Below are 21,511 nucleotides of genomic sequence, written 5' to 3'. Positions count from 1 at the left end.
TGGTATTCCTTGAAGTATTCAACAGTGATAACCTGGTGCAATTTTATTATTGTTTCAGAGATAGTAGGAAGTGTGGATGCAGGACAATCTGAGATAACAAGGTGTCGAGTTGGATGAACACAGCAGGCCGAGCAGGAAAGCTGATGTTTCAGACCCAGACCCTTCTGAAGAAGGTCTGAAATGTCAGCATTCCTGGCCTGCTGTTTTTTATCTGCAATTTTATTATTGCAGTTTAAAATGGGTCACTTAGCATTTTCATAAAGGGTGTCCATTCCACCCCTTGAAACAATCCTGATTTGAAGTGTCAGAATACTGATCCAGTAACTTATTTGATGCACACTTATTTGTTTCTCTGTAAATTCGTTGTTTGGTGTGAAAATACCTTTTTCAAAATATGTCTCTTAGCAGCTATGCCGAAGAAACATGGAGACATAGCTAATTATGTGCCAAAGAGCCTGAAAGTAAAGAACTGAAACTTAAAAACCAGGTTCGCATCTGCTTTTTAAAAAAATTATGGATTGTGGGAAACTTGAAGTTTCCAACAATTCAATTTGGTTATTTAAAAACAGTGAGATTGCAGAGTAAGTGATTGCTGTGTAGTGTATTTCTAGTTCAGGAGGAAGTCCTGAAGAATGAATGAAAGGGTTTGGGCTCTTTGTCACAACCTTTCTTCTGTTTGTTCATCAGAGTTTAGAGGTCCGCTTCAAACTTAAAAATCCTACCTATTGATGGGTATCTTTGCAATGGATTGAAGTTCATGTTTAGATTTAAATCACAATTGAGCTTTTCTGGGAGACTACCTAAATAAGGTAGTTTCTCTGAATAAAGCAATAGTTGCCAATGATGTTTCAGAAGTAGTGTTCTCTAGAATTTCACTAATTTCCTTAAAGATTGGGTTTACCCTGCTTACCTTTTGCACATCAAATTCCTGTTTTCAATTTGGAAATTTTTAAAGGTGTAGTTAGGAAACTAAGACGTTAAGGCAGGCATTCTTCTTCAAACATGTTGCAATTTTCCACTTCTCAGTTACATTATCTACTGGACTGTCCCTTAGTTGTTAGTTTCGTGCGAGCTTTTAAGCAAAACTATAATGTGTGACCATATGCAATGAATGAAACTTAGACCTGTTCAAAGTTGTTTATTGTGGAGTTGTCACACAAAGATTTCATGTCATGAACGTGTACTGGATACCTGACCTGTGTTCCATGGGTGAACAATCAGTAGCTAATTTACTCAACTGTGCAGCCCCTTCATTGCTTTCACTGTACAGTGTCCAACATATTTGATAAATGTGTACTCCATCTGCTCACGGTAATTTAACCTGATAAAGTAGCTTCTGTTAATTGTTTTATGATTGAAAAGTCCCCATTAATATCTACTAACTTTATGTAATTGAAGGAGACAATAAGATCACCACAAATTCAACAGATTCTGACAGTATCATCTTGTCAGACTTGCTCTATGCCATAACTGTTGGTTGTGATGGCAATTACTTCTGACCATTTGTTGAGAAACTTTAAAGCACATGCACGTTAAAACTTTGGATTGTGCAGTAATTTAGAAGTACACAGCAACATGAATATACTGCATGCCTATATCTTGAGAGAGAAAGGAAATTCTTTCGAAATGGACACTGATCTTTTTCTGTGAGTGGTGTGTAATGAATACCTTGATGTTGAATATTGAGCATAATTGTAGAATGGCCTCATTCATCAAATAAGACATTGATGTAATAAAATGATATTGCAGACGCAAGCTTACCTCAAAATTTAAAAGTGCAGCAGTATTAGTTTAATTTTTTTGAAGCAAAAGCTTAATGTAGAGGGAATTAGAAGCTTTAGTTCTGTTCCTGCTGAAAGAATAATCAGATTTATGCTGTTGATCTAGGATCTCATGTAGCCCTCTATGACTAACCTATTGCTAGCTCTACTTGTGATGAATATGAAACAGGACCACTGGATCCTCCTCTTTGCAATAGTTCCTTTTGCTAGTTCCTTTTCTGCCCCGAGCAGATGTTCCGAACCCTCGCACCATGCAAGCAACATAACTGTCTGGACTCTTGCTCTTTGCAGAGAACACGTTAATCCCCTCATGATACGTTCCCCTACTGATATTCCCTGCTGCTCCCAGAGTTGTATAGCTTCCTGTACAATAACGCCAAGGTTAGTTAGTTCATCCACCACGTAGCCCTGCTTTCAACCAAACAGGCTGAGAGAACCCCAAACTTAATGTACAACTGTCAAGGCTGATGTTTTTGTGTCTTGTTGGCCCCCTTGCCACTTTCGCACTCATCTTCCTGTCCTTGACCACTGATCAAATTAAATGACTCTATATCCTAAGTGTTTTGGTTGCCTCCTGGTACAAAGAATGAAGATATCTCTCCTCTTTCCTAATGCATCACAGCATCTGTAACTAAGCCTTCAGCTCATAAATTGAGCCAAAGCTCCTTGAACTGTACACTGCAGATTCGCATCCTAGATCAGACGGTGTTACAGAGCTCCCACGTGCTGCATCCTTGACTCATCACCTGTCTTCTAATCCTTTGAGTTTGATTTATTGAATTGGATTATTCACACGCTAACATTGCCTTAACTTTTTCTTAATTTCTGTGTCAAGTTAAGATTAGAAAAGATCTTAACCACTGACCAGAGATTCACCGAACATCTAGTTCCTTACTCTGTAGTGCTGTAAGAACCAATTCCACTCCATTCAAAGAATTTAGTTTTTGTCTCTGCCCGTCATGGGGATTCTTACCTCTATTCCAGGTAATACTAACTGCCTGCCTTTGAGGCCTCCTCTTACCTCTCCTTTGTTTTGTCATGGGTGTGAATCAAAACCTCATTGAAGTGATTCAAGTATGGAATTGATGGTTTTTAGTTAATAAATGGAATAGACAGCTAGTCTCAGTAATAGTGATTATATTGTTGATTGCCGTAAAAACCTATCTACTTCATTACCGTATTTTGTGAAGAAAATCTGCTACCCTTGCCTGGCCTGGCCTCCACGTGACTTCAGGCCCACAGCCAAATAGTTGACTCCTCACTACCTGCTGAAATGTCTGAGCAAGCCACTTTGTTCAAGGGATGGTCATTCAATGCTGACATTGACAGTGAAGCCCACAAAAGACAAAGCAGGTGGTACGTTTTCCTTTTTGGTTTAACCATTGTGGTTAATGCATAAATTAATTTGTTTATTTACTGGAGTTTTTGCATGTTAAACTATTGCAGAATGAAAGCAGTTATCTTCAGCAAATGAAAATCACATTCGAAACAGATGGCTAAATCATGAAGGCAGTTCTATCAGAAGGCAGTTGGTACTACGTTTACAGGTTGACTTGCCCATTAGTAGTTTTGATTAGCATTTCCTTGGTGACTCAACTAGAGGTATTAAGCAATGTTGTACACTGCTAGCCTTACAAACTAGCTTGTTCGCCACGTCTTGCTGCACTAGCTCAACTCTGTTGAGGGTTTTTCTGTAGCTGACAGCCACAAAATTGATAACAATGGCAACCCTCAATTTCCCAGCCCTTTTCATTGAAATGTGATGACGTAAACAAGTTATTACAAGTTCGTTGATATCACTGGAGCCACGTGGTGGCATAAGTATATTTTTTCAGGCATGGAGTCGGGAGAGATTTGGCATAAGCAGTTGGTATACTAAACTTGCTCTGTTACTTTCGAGAAATGAATTTTTGCGCACTAGCAGAAACATTGAATTAATTGTGTATGTATTAACTTGGGCTGTTTGGTAGAGATCTACACTTCTTGACCCAAAACTGAACTAAGAACAGAAAATGCTGGGATACCTAGTCGTAGAGTCATAGAGCACAGAAACAGATCCTTTGGTCCAATTTTGCTAGTCAAGCAGCTGTATAGGAACAAGAGTTAACGTTTCAGGTCAAGGAAGTTTCATAGAGCTGAAAGAGGTGGAAATGTAATAGATTGTGAGCAAGACAGTGTGGCTGTGGCTTGAAGAACACACAGAAGTCTGTCGTAGCAGGAGCATTTTCTATTTTTTAATTACACTTCATTAAAGCTGCCTTTTGTGGAAAGGTGGATATGTGTAGTAATGAGAGAAGACAAAAGCAGGAACTGGCTCATTTGGGGTTATTGATGATGTGGGAGCATTGAATAAAGTGGCCAAGAAACGATTGTAGGTGATGGAAATCTGAAACAAAAACACGAACAGAGAGAGAAGGGTTACTGGACCTGAAACCTCGACTCTGCTTTGTTTTCGCATATGCTGCCAGACCTGCTGAGTTTCTCCCAGCTATTACTGTTTTTAAGATCGAAGAGATCTGGTCATGCCTTGAAGGGCAAAAGAGGAAATGCATTGTGGTGAATGGTAGAGATGACACTATATCTGGAAGAAAGAACAGGGGAAGATCTAAGGAGCAGATGGCAGGATCTTGTGGCAAGAGACCTGAGTGCAGTGGGTTTGGAATAGGAATGGGAAACTGAAGAGAGATGGAGAAGGGTGATTAATTAGCACTGTGATGACCCTCTTGAAATGGGAAAACACTCAATGAAGACACCTGTGTTTGAACCATGGTCCCTGGATTTTTCAGCATCTTGAGGCCAGTATTAGCAGAAAGCTTATCTAGTCTTTAAAGATAGCTGAACCTACAGCTGCTCAGAAGAATTCAGTAATCTATATACTACAAAACCAGTTCACTGTGTTTGCTTCTTCAGGAGTCTGTTCTTTACAACAATAGTTACACATAATGGGTTTCTATCCCATCAGATTTCTCTCATTTCCTGCTGCAGCAATTTGCTGTTGAGTAGAATGCAACCTGTTGAACCTGTTCTTAGTTCAATACAAGTCTTCTAAATCCTATTTTGGTTGGTAGTTCATGAATGATCATATTTGTCATGTCTTGCATGTATAACCTACAAAATCTAGTTGATTAAGGATTTGGAATAGTGTGGGTTTGCATTATCCTGGTGAACTCTACAAATTTCATAATGAGGAGCTACTTTTATTGTTAGCTTTGTTTCACTGATATTTAAATGACGGTGAATGTTTGGTGACCCTCCTTTACAAGTTGGCTAAAAACAAAGCCTATGACACCCAAGTATGCTACCTCTTGTAACCTAAATAACTAGTTTTTTTTGTATTGAGTTACTGACTGGTTTTGCTTTTGTTGATCTGGGCTTTTGAAATGGACTTTTCTTGGTCTGATCATTGGGGATAATAAATATCAGCTGCTTGAATAAAGGCCACAAAAACAACATGCATGTTTCAAGACATTTTTTGAGATCATTCAGAATTTGACACCAAGTGTCCTAAGGGCATAATAGGCTAGGTATTTAGAAACTTGATCAAACAGGTGGAATTTAAGGAAAATGTGAGGACAGCTGGAGAGGTTTCTGGATGAAATTCTAGATTATAGGGCCTTGGCATTTTGAGGCTTTGAATAAGTATGACATGTAAAGCATTGAAACAGCTCAAAGTCAAAAAGCTTCAATGCTATTTCTTTCTTGCCCTTGACCTTATCTTAAACAGCAACCAGGCAGCTGTCCAGTTCCTGTCCACCTACAAGGTATAGACCGAGTGTGATGGAACATGTTCCATTTGTCTTGGATGAATGCAGCTCTACCAACCCTCTGGCTCAATGCTAAGTCAAAACAGCCTGCTTAATCAGCTCCTCATCCACAACCTTAAACATTCACTCCATCTGTAGCACTGTGTGTACCATTTTCAAAATGCTTTGCACCACCTCCAAGTCTCTTTCAACAGTGTTCTTTGAATGCATTCCCTCTACCACTCTGAGGACAAGGACAGCAAATGTTACAATAGCACCACATGCAAGTTTCTGTCCAAGCCCCACACCATCCTGATTGCAGCTGTCGTGGTTCTGTCATTGTCACTGAGTGAAAATCCTAGAATTCCTGAGTATGTACCCACATCATATAGACTGTAGTGGTTCAAGAAGGTGGCTTACCACTTTGCCTAGGCAATCGTGAATGAAGAAGCAGCACTTTTATCCCTTGAGTAAAAAGAAAAATCTCATCATTGAATGTTAAAATGGGAGACATTGTTCTGTCATGCGGAGTGTTCCATGCTACTCTAGTGGTTTCATTTGCTAAGAAAGGCGGGTTCTATGCAAGTTGTAAAATCCTGCAGTTGCATGCAGCCTTTCATGCAAGATCTATGGTTAAATGAGAATTATTACTGTTGACCTCAAAGTTCCATAGTATGCCAAATACTCGTGACAAAAATCAATAAACAACAAATAGTAAAGCAAATTATGTAACCAAGGATTTCATACAATTATTTCACTTAATTTTTCATGCTAAAGGCTGCTTTGGAAAGGCAGCCCAGAGGCAATAGCTCTGATTTGCATTTGTAGTTTTCTAAAATTTAATTAAAATTATAAATACTGGATGTATTTATTAACTCAACATAGAACATAATGCCTTGCTTATTAAAAGCTTCATGTTAAGCTGCTCAGTGTTCAGTTGAGATCATTGCTGAGTTGGAGAGTGAATGCGCTTATTTTTTCAAAGGTTGTGTGTTTGTATACTACTCAGGTTGCGTGACCTGCTCACTTTGTGTGCTTACTGTTTGCATGAGAAAGATTTGAAAAGATTGTTTTAACCATAAAGTGATATATCTGTGGGAAATCTTTTGCCTTGTATGATGGGGAAGGTGATGTAGCTGTGCAGTTGACCACTTGTTAATTATTTTTATGGCTTCTATTTAGGTCATCTAAGCCAATCAAGTGAATTCGTTGGCATTAGTCGTGTTTTGTTGTTTTTCGTGGTTTGTGCAACCTATCATTTAAAGTCTGCTGCTCTTTTAGGTTTCTTGCCTCACACGAGGTGCGTGAGAATGGCACTGTTTTTCTTTGGGATGTACAATTTGCCAGTATGCATGTTCAAGTGACTGCAGAACAAGTGGAAATGATAATCGGGGCTGCATCTACACGTTGGGTCTATCAGCATTTGGAAAAATTTAAGATTTAGGTCGTGGCTGTTAACCAATGATAGTCTCTCAAGCCCTCAAAACATTTTAAAGTGCTTTATAGCCATTGGATTATAGCAGTGGCTACATTTTAAAAGTAAGATAACAAAATATGGAGAGCAAAGTCCCACAAACAACAGAGTTCAAGAATTACGCTATTACAGAATTTAGAGAACAGAACAGATGATGCAACTTAATTGGTCTAGGACGGTGGGCATGCTCCTCTCGTATTGCTTCATCTGACCCTTTTTTGAGTATATCCTTCTGTTTTTTAGTCTTTTCTATCCTTTCTTCCTCATTTACTTATTTAGCTTTTCTTTGTGTGAAACCTTTCAGTTTGCATGTGCTATGTGGCCACATTCCACATTTGAGCCATCTCTTGGTAAAGCAATTTCCACAGTATTAGTTGTTGGGAAATTTGTCTGCCAGTGGTGTTGATGTAATACATGTTGACCAGACACAGGAAAACTCCACTGTGGTTTTTTTTTTGCCTAGTGCCCATATGATCACTTGCATTTATCTAAAGGTGCAGATAAATACCTTTCTTATTTAAGCATCATGGATGAAAGACTGCACCTTTTGGAATGCACTCTGTGTAATGCAGTGAAGTGTTCAGGTATCTAGAGCAGGACTTGAACCCTGGCGTTCTGATGTGCTGCTCTCAAGTCTGGGTGCTTGCCAATGTGCTTAAAATGAATCAATATTACCTAAGATAATGAACAACTGACTTGTACAAAACCACAAAAATGGAAAAGCTAGTTATGACACAACACAGTAGACAACTATTTGGCCCATTGATGCCTGTGCTAGAATGAGTTGCACATGCCCCCATTAAAAATTAAGGAAATAGTATTCTTGTTTAAAATTGTTACGTAATTTGTTGCTGTTTGGATTTATTTTTGTGGGATAATAAACTTATTAGAAATTTTATAAGTTCCAAACACACAGCATGTATGTACTTGTGCCAATAAAATTAAATCTGAGGAAACCCCACATGACTGATTTTTGTGAGCAGTAAAAGTCGTGTATCTATGTATTAGTTTAAGGGCTCAGCCTCTAATTACATTGGGTGAAAGATTACTCAGATACCACTTCATTGAATCACTCAATTGACCAATTTTAATGTAACTTTTACAAAAGAAAAGGTTTAATTGACTTTATGGGTGTTTATAGAAATGAGTTTCAAATATAGGTTAGTGTTCTAGTATGAGTGCTTTAGAAAACTTGTTTATTAAAAAAGCACCTTGGAGTTTTAATTTTCTTTTCCTTTCTTACTGTGGTATAGTTACATAGCAAACTCAGTTTAAAAAAAATTGTAGAATTGTGATTTCTGTCCTTGATTTTGTTCTTGTGCATTTCTTCCACCATATCCCCCATGCAAAGTAGTTGCAAGTTCTGAATTTACAAATGAAATTGTTTTGAAAGTGTACATTCAAGACTGGTTTCAACCACAGACAGTTCCGTGTATGCATGTGTTTTTCTTAAATAATATGTAGTTACTATGTATAGCAAACATAATTGAGCCATATTACAAACAGAATATGTTTAGGTATTGAATACTTTTTAATTAACAAATTTTCTCAATCGACTTGTTCAGCAATACTACTGCACACCTCTAGAGCAGGTGGGACTTCCAGTCCAGAGATAGCTTACCTATCATTGCCGTCCTGTATTTTCAGGGCAAGTAATGACTGATCAGATTAATTTTGTCTTGGGATTTTTCTGATGATCGACTTGAAAATGGAACCTTGTGTTGACTGGTAATTGAACCTTGGTGAACTGCTTGGAAGTTAGCTCTGCTTTCCATCATAACGCTGTCACTAAACAAAAGCATGGGGAGCATCTGTTGCATGATGCATTTTCCAAGGCACTGCCTCAATTGGAGTTTATTTGGCAGTAAATCATCAGCTGCCTCTTCAAGCAGTATAAATTGTTGTTCCCTTTGAAACTTGTTATTCTTGTATCTACACTGAGTGCAAGATTAAAGCCTTGTCTGTCGTGTTCAAACAATACTCCGGATTGAGGCTTTGTTTTCAGAGGTTGCCCTTCAGTTCCTTCACAAGACCAATCTATGCTTTATTTCTTGTGGACAGCTCTACTTGGGAAATCTGCTGAGTAGCTTGTTAGAATTTAATGCTGACTGTCTGTATATTTAAAGTTCTGTTAATTGAAAATTGGTCTTTACAACATTATCTGTCCCTGCTTGCTTAGTTATAGGCAACATAAGTCCTTATTGTTTGGCTCTGAGTTGATGAGCAGGATATGGGTGAGCCTTCTGATACTGAAAGTAGTTTATGCTGATTGTTATACAAATATGGAAGCTAAATGTGAAGGGCCTAAGATGTGGAACAGCACCATCGCTTCAAGACTGCAGCAAAGAAACTGTTATCCCTGGTGCTTACGGAGCATCTGAAACTCGTTAACAAATGTGTGTCCACCTGCACAGTTAAACCAGCATAGTTGCTGAATGTGAAATACCCTGAAATCTGTTACAGCACAATATGGTATTCGTCAAAGTGACAGGAAGTGCTGTAGGTAGCCTCCATGATTTGTGCATTTTCTTTTTATTAGGTTGTCATCTGTGTCTGCTGATGAGATGTGCCCACATGTCAGCTGTGCCTCAGTTGGAAGTGTTCTTGTTTCTTGGTCAGAGTGCTTTTGGCGCTCACTCCCCAGACTCAACACACACATAGCTGATGCTGTAGTGCACTTCGAAAGGAGTGTGACGCCCTCAGAGTGCTGTCTTTCGCATGAGAAGTTAAATGATGATGTTGTATTATTTCCAATAAGTTTGGCATCAGGAAACGTGTTCAAAATGGATGAACTGGACATTGTCATGCTGTTTGTGGAAGGTTGCTGTGCGCAAATTGGCTACTGCAGTTCCTACATGGCTACGGTAATTATATCTGAAAATTATATACTTGACTATAAAACCATTTTGAAAAGTCTGTTTGTTTTTTTTTGGATGCTGGATTAAAATAGATTTCACTTTGATTTTCTTGTGATCACGTGGCTGGCTGAGGGGTGGGGCGCTACAGAGAGAGTGAGAAAAGGGATCGTCCTGAGGCTGGTGCAGTTTGGAAAAGGAGCAGGGTGATGGGAAAGGCAGGTAGCTATAGGAAATGCTGGATGACTAGTGAAATTGAGGCTTTAGTCCAAAAAAAGGAAGGAAGCAAATGTCAGGTATAGATAACAGGGATTGAGTGAATCCCTAGAAAAGTATAAAGGCAGTGGGTGTATACTCTAGAGGAAATCAGGAGGGCAAAAAGGTGACATTGGATAGCTTTGGCAAACAGGATTAAGGAGAATCTGAAGGGTTTTTATAAATTAAGGACAAGAGTAACTAGGGAGAGAGTAGGGCCCATAAAGATTGGTAAGGCCACCTGTGGTTGGAACCACAGGAGATGGATGGGATACCAAATTAGTATTTTGCATCAAAAATAGAGATTGCTGAAAAGGCTGAGCACATTTGCCAGCATCTGTAAAGAGAAATCAATTAACGTTTCAGGTCTGGTGATCCTTCCTCAGAACTGAGTATTTTGCATCAGTGTTTACTGTGGGGAGGGATGTGGAAGCTAGATAACTTGGGGAAATAAATAGTGATATTTTTAAGTATCCATATTACAGAGGAGGTGGTGTTGGATGGCTTAAAATGCATAAATGTGGATAAATCCCTGGGGCCGGATCAGGTGTACCCTAGAACTTTTGGGAAGCTAGGGAAGTGATTGCTGGGCCCCTTGCTATGATAGTTGTACCATTGATAGCCACAGATGAGATGTCAGAAGATTGGTTGTTGGCTAACGTGGTGCCGTTAATTAACAGCGATAAGGAAAAGCCAGGGATCTACTGACCAGTGAGCCTCCCATCAGTGGTAGGCAAGTTGTTGGCCGGGGCTTCTGAAGGACAGGATTTACATGGATTTGGAAAGGCAAGGACTGATTAGGGGTAGTCAACATGGTTTTGCGTGTGGGAAGTCATCTCTCAGTAACTTGATGGCTGAGTGGTGGATGTTGTTGTGGACTTCAGTAAGGCTTTTGACAAGGTTCCACATGGCAGACTGGCTAATGAGGTTAGATCACAGGGACTCCAGGGAGAGCTAGCCATTTGGATGCAAAATTTGCTCAAAGGTAGAAGACAGAGGGTGATTGTGGAGGAATGCTTTTTGGGCTGGATACCTGTGGCCAACGATGCCCCACATGGGTTGGTAGCAGGTCCACCGGTTTTTGTCGTATATACAAACTTTGGATTTAACAGGATGTAGTTGTAAATTTGCAGATGATACCAAAATTGCTGGTGTAGTGGACAACGAAGCTAGTTACGTCAGAATATAGTGGGCCCCTGATCAGATGGGCCGAGGAATGGCAGATGGAGTTTAATCTACGTAAATGTGAGTTGATACATTTGGGTAGGGCAAATCAGGGCAGGACTTCTGCACTCCTGGGGGAGTGTTGCTGAAGAAAGGGACCTTAGCATGCAGGTTCATGGTGCCTTGAATGTGGAGTCGCAGGTAGACAGGGTAGTGAAGAAGACATTTAGTACGTTTGCCTTCATTGATCAGTGCATTGTGCATAGGCCCATGTTGTGGCTCTGCAGGACCTTAGTTAGGCCACTTTTGGAATACTGCATTCAGTCCAGGTCGCTTTGCTGTCAGAAGGACATTGTGAAACTTGTAAATCTTTTCTGAACCCTTTCAAGAATGTTGCCAGGTTTGGAGGGTTTGAGCAATAGGGAGAGATTGAATAGACAGGGGCTATTTTCCCTAGAGCGGCAGAGGCTAAGGGGCGACCTTGATGGACATTTATAAAATCATGAGGGACATGGATAGGGAGAGTAGTCATGGTTTTTTCCTTAGGGTGGGGAGTCCAAAATCAGAGGCCATAGGTTTCAGATGGGAGGGGAAAGAGTTAAAAGGGACCTAAGGGGCAACCATTTCATGCAGAAGATGGTGCGTGTAGAAAATGAGCTGCGAGAGGAACTGGTGGAGGCTGTTACAATTAAAACATTGAAAAGTATATGAATAGGAAGTGATTAGAGAGATTATGGGCTAAATGTTAGCAAATGGGACTAGCTTAATTTAGGATACTTCGTCAGCTTGAGTGAGTTGGAGTGAAGTTTTCCATGCTGTACTGATGTCTTCTAATACCCACATTAATGGCTGTGTTTCTAAAACTTAATCTCCTGGCCAATTGGTTGTCCCACCCAAGCAGTAAAAGCATGCTGTCTCTGCTAGTGGAGGGTTAAACTAGTTAGGTAGGTGTTGGGATATGAAATGGAGAATCAGAAGTGAGTACAAAAAAAGTGGGTACAGAAGAACCACAGATAAAGGTGGAAGAATCGTCACTAGGTCAATCAGCAGGCAGTGAATGTGTATTCAAATTAAGACACAAGAGCATGACAAGGCTGGGTAATGTTTGTTTTACCTTTTGAGGAGTTCTTGCATCGTTCAGGTGCTGATTTAACATGGGGATATGATGTAGCGTTCATGGAGACCTCAGGGAGGCCTCATTGGCAGCTCAGTATTGTCAGGTATTAGAATCTTCAGGCAAGACGAGGGTTGTTTAAAACTAAAGGAGGTGGTCTTGCAGGCATTAACAACCGAATTACTGCAACAAGGAGAGATCATATTTTAGAAGAACTTTAAAGTGTCATGTGGGTAGAAATAGAAAACAAAAGTAGAGCTGTCACATTTTTGGGAGTATACGAGAAACTACCAGATAGCCAGGAAGAGAGAGAAGGGTAGTTTTGTACAGCAAACTTAAGGTATAAAAATGTAATGGGGGATTTCAACTATCCCACTGGGTAACAGATTGACAAGAGCATTGTGTAAATATATTTGGGGCAGGTGGATTATAACTAGGGTAAGGGTAGAACTGAAAGATGGGGAGTCTTTAATTGACTACTTTGCACCTCTTTGCTATGCAGAAGAACGATGTAGGCATGAACATTAGGGAGGAGGACTGCTGTATACTTGAGAAGAGGGGAGGTTTTAGTAGTCTGAAAAATTGAATTAATTTGCAATTGCAGTTGATGTATTCAAGGCTGTTTTGGAAGACTGGGAAGGAGCTTGCAAGGGGCCTGACAAAGTTTCAAATTCCCTTGACACAGGTGTCGGAGGACTGGAGAACAGTTACAGGGCTACAGGCCAGTGAGTTTAATCTGGTTGTAAGGAAACATTTTAAAAAATATTGAGGGGTAGAATACCCACTTTGAAAGACAACATTTGATCAAGGATGGTGAGCATGACACTTCTTGATTTGGGGAGTGTCATAGGATTGATTACATTTTTAGGGGAGATAAGTATGTGTAAGACGAAAATAGTAAGTTGATGTCTGTGTGACTTCAGTACTGTTTCTGATGAGGTGTTGCATGGGAGACTGGTCAAAAAGGTGCAAGCCCATGGGATCCAAGAAAATTAGGCAAATTACATCCAAAGTTGGTTTAGTGGTGGAAGGCAGACAGTCTCGGTCAGACATTTTCTTTTGAGAGACTGAAAACGTGTCTAGTGGCTTAGAGTTTGCTGGCACCTTTGTTATTTTTACTATACACATGTGATTTATACATGAATGTAGGAGGCTTAATTAGTAAGTTTGCAGATGACAGTAAAATTCATAGTGCGGTAGGTAGTGAGAAGCCTTGAAATGCAGAATGATATTGATGGGCTGGCCAGAAGGGCGGTACAGGACATATGGAAATTTAATCCCGAAAAGTGAGAAAAGGAAGGACCAATAAGACATGTTGAATGGTAGGAAGCGCGGATGTTTTGCAGGGACCTTAGTGTGCGTTTCTATAGGTCCTTGAAGACAGCTCCTTAAAAAGGTTAAGAAGGCGCATGGAATACTTGCCTTTCAGTGGAACCATTTGAATACGAGAGCAGAGAACTTATGATGGAGTTGCTAGGCCACAGCTGGAATACATTGTCTTCTGGTTGCCACATTATAGGAAGTATATGATTGCACTTGAGAGGGTGAAAAAGAGATTCATCAGGATATTACCTGGGCTGGATTGATTTTTCTATGAAGAGAGGCTTTGTTGGCTTTGATTGCTTTCTTTTGTGCTGAGAAGACTGAGGTGGGACCTTGATAGAGGTGTGCAAAATTGAGGGCCATCGGAGATGCAGAAACACTTTTCCCCTTGGTAAGGGAATCTGTAATGAGGGGCATAGATTTAAAAGAATTTGTTTCACTCAAGTGGTATTGGGTATTTAGAGCTTGCTGACTAAAACGATGGTCAAGCCAGGAATGTTTGCAGCGTTTAAATATTTAGATGAACATTTGAAACATGATAACTTGCAAGGCTACTGGCAAAATGCAGGAAAAGAGGACTGAAGCAGACAAGTCGACTGAAGGTCTTTTCTGAAGGCTCCAGCAACAAATTAAAACAGACATTGAGAAGGAGGAAATCCATATCAGTGTTTTAAATCTTTGAGGATAACTTTTGTAAGGGCTCGTGGCAAGTATATTGTCTTGCTGCTGATTCCATAAATGGAAGCATGTTATCTTTTAACCCTGAGATAACAAGATGTAGAGCTGATGAACACAGCAGGCCAAGCAGCATCAGAGGAGCAGGAGAGCCTTGACCCCCCCCAGGGGGGAAAAAACCTTTAACCATATTCTTTTCTGCTCATCTTTTAACTAATACTCTGGAGGTGTCGTTCTGAAAATATAGATGTACAGACACATTAGCAGATACCACAAAAGGCTCTACTTTGCTTTGAGTTCTGCTGTTCAATTGTGTAGCTGAATGTGCATTATTGTATTTTTCTGGCATCAGACATGTAGATCATGCATACCCACCTTGGAGTTTTGTACGGTTTGTCACTTCTGCCTCGTCTAGCTTTATATGAATAAATTGATGGCAACCTGAGGAAACTGGTTTGAACAGCGTGAAGTGCTGTTGCTGGCTTTTTTCATATCCGCATTAGCTCAAGTTTTGTCCAGTATTTTCTTTGTATTGACATGAGGCTGCTCTTGCTGAATTCTAGTTGGACATGATTTTTGTAGTGATGGCTAGGCTTCACTTTTTTTATTTTATTTTGTATTTTTGAATTGCTTGAGTTGAAGTTCTGGGGTGTTTGTCAGCCTTTTGTGGGTCATTGGGATTGTGAGTATTTACAGTGAGGTCAATGAAAAGAAATGTTTAAATTATACTGGAATGAGTAAGTTGGCAGAAACATGGTTGTGAAACTGGTTCATTGTTGTATTAAATGTTCAGGAATCCCTTCGAAAATCATTACAGAAATACCTCGATGAAGTTTATTACACTAATATTTTCTGTGCTGCAGTCATCTTCTAAGAGCCATTAAACTTGATAAAGTTAAAAGGCTGTTTGTGGTGGTTGATCCAGCAGAGCTATCTTTGTATAGGCATCATAAGCTACATTTCAGCTTTTTCTTCCGCGTTTAAATGATTGTTTTGGCCCTTTTTGTTAGTGTTGCATTGTTGGCAATCATCAAATGGAGTCATGCAATTTGAAAGCAACCTCATACAGCTGTTTCAAGAAGGAGGAAGTTCATGTTTTCAAGAAAAGTCTGGCATTTGTTATAAAATGGACTGCAAAGCACCTAGGTTTTAGTGAAAATTCACTGGACAGATGTACTTGCCTCATACAGTATCTGGTTATGAGCGAGACTGGTGGTAGATCTACCACCAATCAATAAATTTGGTGTGTGAACTGTTCTGGGGAATACTTATAATAACGTGACTTGCAGTTGAAAGTGATGAAGGACGAAAAAATGTGAAATAGATCAACAGGAGAACATTGAATATTTGTAATATGGGGAAGGCAGCACCACTTTTCAATTATTTGAAAACAAAAACATTTCATTGAATTGAAGGAGCTTTTCTTATTGCTTTTACGCAAACAAGTACAGTGAAAAGTTGAAGTTGCCACATACAGCGCCACCTTGGTACAATCTTTGTTACAGAACAGTGGAATAAAGGAAAAAGTTGCGTCTACAGCTATTCACGGCATGACTGTAGGTCAAGAAAAAAAGAAGCAAAGTTAAAAGACAGACATCATGGTCTCTCTCCAAAGTTCTCTGCAGCAGTCCAACACGGGAGCTTCCAAGTGGTCTGACGACTGGCTGCCGCCACGCTTGGTGCTGGGCCGCTGTCCCTGCTCCCGCAGTCCAGGCCAGTGGTGCCGCCAATGACGCCATGCCAGAGGCTGAGAGAAGGGAGGCGAGAGAAGAAAAAAAGAATAGGCAGAGCTTCGGCTGGAACATCCTACTCTGCCATCTTACCAGATAAAATCTAGTTGATTTGCCTTCCTTAGTAATGATTAGAATTTCACAATAATTGACTTTCACAGTTGTCATTGGTTGCGTTCAGAATTGCACAGAAGTTTATTTGATTTATTTTCCAACTTTTACTTGGAGTGAGCTTTTTGCACCATGGAATTATAGTCACAATGGCTATGGGTTTGTCTTTACTGGAAGATACGTTGAGCCATACAGAAACAATTGGTATGCATGAACTGAACTACAACACCTGGAGCATGCTTTGCATTATGCCAAATAAACTTGGTTTTGAATTTTATAGTTTTTATGGTAGTTTGTTGTATTATTAGAATTAGAATCTTAGAATTAGCTTTGTCACATGTACTTAAATGAGTCTGGTGAAAATTTTAAAGTTTGTGAAGATTTGCAGCTTGGCTTGTGGATGAGGTTGTAGGCATGCTTGCCAAATCGGTGGGTTTGGTTGTAAATGTTTCGTCACCCTGCTAGGTAACATCAGTACGCCTGTAGTGAAGCATCAGTGTTCTGTCCTGCAGGACTTAATTTCTGTTAAGTTGGAGTCTATTGGAGGCTAAGTCCTGCAGAAATTCCACAAGTTCTTGTGCATATATGGTTTGTCTCTTCAGTGCTTTGCTGATAGTGGATGATTCGAATGGTGGAAGGTGCCCTTTAGAAAGTGGTTCCTCATCTCGTGGTTTTTCTCTGTTCCATGCACAGCATCTTTTTAATTGTTTAAAGTTTTAGCAAAGATTTGTAGCTCAGGTTGTGGGTGAGGTTGTTGACTTGCTTGCCGAGCTGGCTTGGTTTTGTTCAGACGTTTTGTCACCCTGCTGAGTCACAACAACAGTGAGGCCTCTGATGAAGTAATGTTGTTCTAGTCTGCTTGAAATTTATACTGTCTTGTCTGTTATGGTGAGTCGTGTTACTTCTGGTTTTGGTCTGTATGAATTTTATGTGGCGTCTAATTCCATTTGTTTGCATTATGGGTTGAGAACCATGCCTGTAGGCACCTGTGTATGAAGTTGCGGAGATATCTGTTCATAACAAAGATTTTTGTACAGGTGCTCTTCCTCTTTCCTGTGTAGTAGAAATGTCTGAATGAAAAGCTGCATAGGAAAGAGGAAGAACACTTATGCAAAATCTTTGCTATGGATGGATATCTCTGCAAGTGCCTACTAATTAGACAAAAAAGACACAGCACACCTTGACATATTGGCCACGCCACTGTACATCAAGAATATATCAGAATTGACAAGGAAACTCCAAAGACCACGAGGAATCGTGGTAGCACACATGCGCACAGCCACTCTATGACAAGCACTTGCAAGGATTAAAGACCCCGTTCCCGCAACATGCAGAACCGACTAGGTTTATAAAATACTACGCACTGATTGCCACAAACATTCTGTTGGACAGACAAGAAGGAAACTAACCAGAATGTATGAATGTAAGCTAGGAGCAAAATTACACAACAAACTTTCCTTAATATCAGGATACTTGGACAACTGGGACAACATAACTATAGTAGTCCAAGCTAAGCATAGACATGCATGGGGATCCCTAGAAGCATGGTTCTTAACCCATAATGCAATCAACAAACAAGTGGAATTGGATCCCATCTTCAAAGCCACACAGAACAAAACTGGAAATGACACTGCTCACCATAACGGACCAGAGAGTATAAATTCTAAGCGGAGTAGAACAACATCGCTTCATCGGAGGCCTCACTGATGATAATACGTGATGCATGGTGACAAAATGTCTGAACGAAAAAAAGCCAGCTTGGCGACCAAGTGAACAACCTCCTTTTTTTTAGTGGTATCTGTATCTAATCAGTGTGGTTTTTTGAGACCAAGCTGATTGTCTTGTGAAACTCTGAAAAATGTGACAATAAATGACTTAAATCACAACCAACAAAGAGGTGTCTGGCTGGTTTGTCGGTAAATTGTGGGGGAAAGAACTGAGTGACACTGCGTGAGTGAGTCAATAAACATCTTCAAGTAATTTTTATGCAAAATGAATGAATATCTGATTGTGATTTATAACGTTTTACTGCTGTCAAATGAGGTCTAAGATGGTCAAAAGAGTAAAACATTAGATGTGACGCAAGTCCCAATACTGACTTGTTTTTTAAAAAATTAGATCCGGTTATCTATTTCAAAACATTGAATTCTGATTTTTTTTAAATACGATAAATTTTTGTTTCACAAGTTTTTTTTATGCAAGGCTGTTTGATCAATCTTTAATCAGATTTTTCTGTTTTGTTAAGGAAGATTTGGAAAAGTACAGAACTGACTAAATTTAAAGTGGCATTAAGAATTCTATCTTTAAGCTTCGTCAGGGGGGAATTAAAGGTGTGCTTCCATATATTGTCTTCATGTTCAGAGCATCCCAAAGTAATTTTCAACAAACAAAATATTTCGCTCCGTCACTGTTATAATGTAGGAAACATGACCATCAAGCTGTGCATAGCTATGTCCTACAAAATAAAATGTAACAAATGCCCAGTCTGCTCTAGTGATGTTGGTTGAAGGAGTGAATATTGACTGGGACGTCAGGAGAGCTCTGCTTCTTGGGACCAGTGAAATGTGAGTGATTCCATCTAATAGAATCTCTTTTGAAGGAAAGGAACCTCAATACTTCCTCTGTAGTGCACTGGGAATGTCAGCTTTGTTTATGTTATGTCTCTGGAGAAGGACATGAAACCACAACCTTCAGATTCAAAGGCAAAATTAGTACTGAATGAAACATAGCTGTTGAAAGTTGTAATTTATAAAATATATACTGAAATGCCTTCTTCTGGGATGTTAACTTATTTGTTGGGGAGAAACTGCAAAATGTATTACTGAAATATTTATTTGATGTTTCTGCAGAGACATGATGATAGATGAAACTTATTCTAAGTATTTCTTCATATTTGCTTTCCTGAGACCAGAAAGCGGCGCTGAGATTTTGTTTGAAATTTTGTGGCTGTTTATAATATGAAATGAACTGGCTGGAGACTTTATCTGACTAGGACATTTGTAGAATCATTCATCATGGTACATCTCTTCAACTCCTCGCGCCATTCATTCGGAATTTACTTCATTGAAGAATGTTCTCAACAGTTCATTTAGCATTGGGCAATAGTGTTTGACTCTGCATCCTATACTGATTCTGGAACATGCCCCATTTATGGGCTGGTTCTTTGCAACATAATCCGTGCAACATCCTGATGGCTTCCTCCCACATCTAGCACCCTACCTTTATCTCCTAGTATGCTACAAATTTCTTTTCAACTCCCTACCTCATCGTCACCAGCAGAGTCCAAATTACACCAAAAAATTACACCAAACTTGTGTAGCACTGTTGGTCAATCTACCTTGCTGCTGAAGTGTTCACATTTTTGTTCTCCTCACTCTAATTGGTTACTTTCTATTTTGCTCAATTACCTTAGTGTAATGACCCATTACACAAATCTGTGTTGAGTTTTTTTTATTTTCTAAATCACATCCCGGTTTGAGTATAATAACTCCTTCCCCGAGTTCAACTAAGCAGGCACCTGGAGCATCTGCAATTAAAGTACAGCCATCAGTTGGTACTTCAAGCAATCGGCTGAGTTGAGGACAGAGCTCTGAGTCAAGCCAACACATGATAACTGCAGGTCACTATGTAATCCAATTTCCATTACACCACATGGTTCGCAGTGCCCTTATTTTGTTAGACTGACCTAACATTAGGATATATGGATATTGAGGTCAACAGGTATTGGGAAGAGGCTCATTTTCCATGCAAATACTGTTCAGGCTTGTTAAACTGGAACATTTGTGTTGCATTTTCAGACAAAATTCGGACTCGGAAATTTACTTGATCTTCCCTATTGCCTTGCTGCAGCACAGTCTTCTTGAATGCTTCATGACCTTTGGCTCGGTGTCTTGACAACCTGCCCGTTGCTTTCAAGCACACTCCTTTTTGTAGCATCTGCTCAATCCACGAGTTCTTCCCGTGTCCTTTTCCCTTTGATATGCAGCTTCCCAGGTTGGGTCATATTCCAAACTTGCTTTCCCTTATTTTAACTTTGACCGCTTATGTCTTTTCATTTCATGCTCTCCTGTTCCTAAAATACAGTGGAAATATGCCATATTGTAATGAAAAAGAACCCTCAGATTAAATTGAATGTTAAGGGAAAGGTGAATTATTGAAAATCTGCACTTGACAGCTATCTTTTTATTGTTTAAAATAAGTGTTACTATTGAATGCATTTTTAAAAAATATTCATTGTGGTTTACGAAAGTAAGTTTCTGGAATCCTAATAAAGAAGGCAATGAATGCAAATAAGATAAACAATTTTGCTTAAGAGCACTGACCTTGAGTATTTGAGTGGATTTTTAACTGTATTCTTTCCTGAAGTGATGGCAATGGCTTGAAGACATGGTCTGGCCCTCAACCTGGGGCAGCGGGTGATTCAGTTCTATCTTAGAATGAAGTAGATTTGGTAAACTTTTCAATCCACGTGGTTTGTCACTGATGTTTCAATAATTAAATCATTATTAATATATGCAGTGAGGAAATTTCAATTGAGTTAAATGTGGTACGATAGAAGCACTTTTAATTGGATTAATCCATGCATTTTCAAGAAAAATTATTTTAAACTAGCCTGAACTGGTTTTGCAAGCTATGTATTTAGCAGGGAAAGCCAGGAAGAGGTGGAGGGAGAGTGGAGTTGAGGTAAAATATCAGCCCTGATCATGCTGCAGGTGCAGGAGGCTCCAGAAGCAGTATGGCTTCCTGTTTCTGTTTAAGATTTTAATTGGACACTTGCCTATTTTTAGTATAGGAATGCAAACTCTTAAAGTGCAGGGAAACCTAGATCTTTTTAAAGTACAGTATATTAAACCATGTATTAACCTCATTATCATCCTACCCCAGGGTCCTCAAGCAGCAAGATTCCAAATCAAGCCACGCCAAAGAAAAATGGAATAAAGAATGGACCAATGAAAAATAAAGACGATGAGTGTTTTGGGGATGGAATTGAAGTATTCCTTGACACTGACTTTGATTTTGAAGGCAACCTAGCGCTCTTTGACAAAGCAGCAGTCTTTGAAGAGATAGACACTTTTGAAAGGAGGAATGGAACACGGTCCCGAGGAACTCCAAATGAGAAGCCGACAAGATACCGCCATGATGAGAATATTCTGGAGTCTGAGCCTATTGTCTACAGGCAAATCACAGTGCCACAGCATAGTGGCAAAGAATATTGCACTGGTGAGAATAAATAATTGTGAAGCTCCTTTAACTGGGGATTAAAGGAATCGGTTCCATTTTAAGTTC

General features: G+C 39.6%; 1 protein-coding gene across 2 annotated transcripts in view; it reads left to right on the top strand.

Moving 5' to 3' along the window:
* The window catches only part of edc3 (enhancer of mRNA decapping 3 homolog (S. cerevisiae)), an 80,078-nt gene that overhangs the window by 15,429 nt on the left and 43,138 nt on the right, over positions 1–21,511 (top strand). For both annotated transcript variants that reach the window (XM_059640219.1, XM_048520594.2), the window contains one exon: positions 21,110–21,445. In XM_059640219.1, the coding sequence (XP_059496202.1) occupies positions 21,110–21,445 (336 nt within the window). The remainder of the gene's footprint in view (positions 1–21,109; positions 21,446–21,511) is intronic.

The sequence above is a fragment of the Stegostoma tigrinum genome, chromosome 36 (genome assembly GCF_030684315.1).
Source record: "Stegostoma tigrinum isolate sSteTig4 chromosome 36, sSteTig4.hap1, whole genome shotgun sequence".
NCBI lineage: Eukaryota > Metazoa > Chordata > Chondrichthyes > Orectolobiformes > Stegostomatidae > Stegostoma > Stegostoma tigrinum.
The sequence above is the reverse complement of the archived record's forward strand: the minus strand, read 5'-3'. Positions and strand labels throughout refer to the sequence as shown.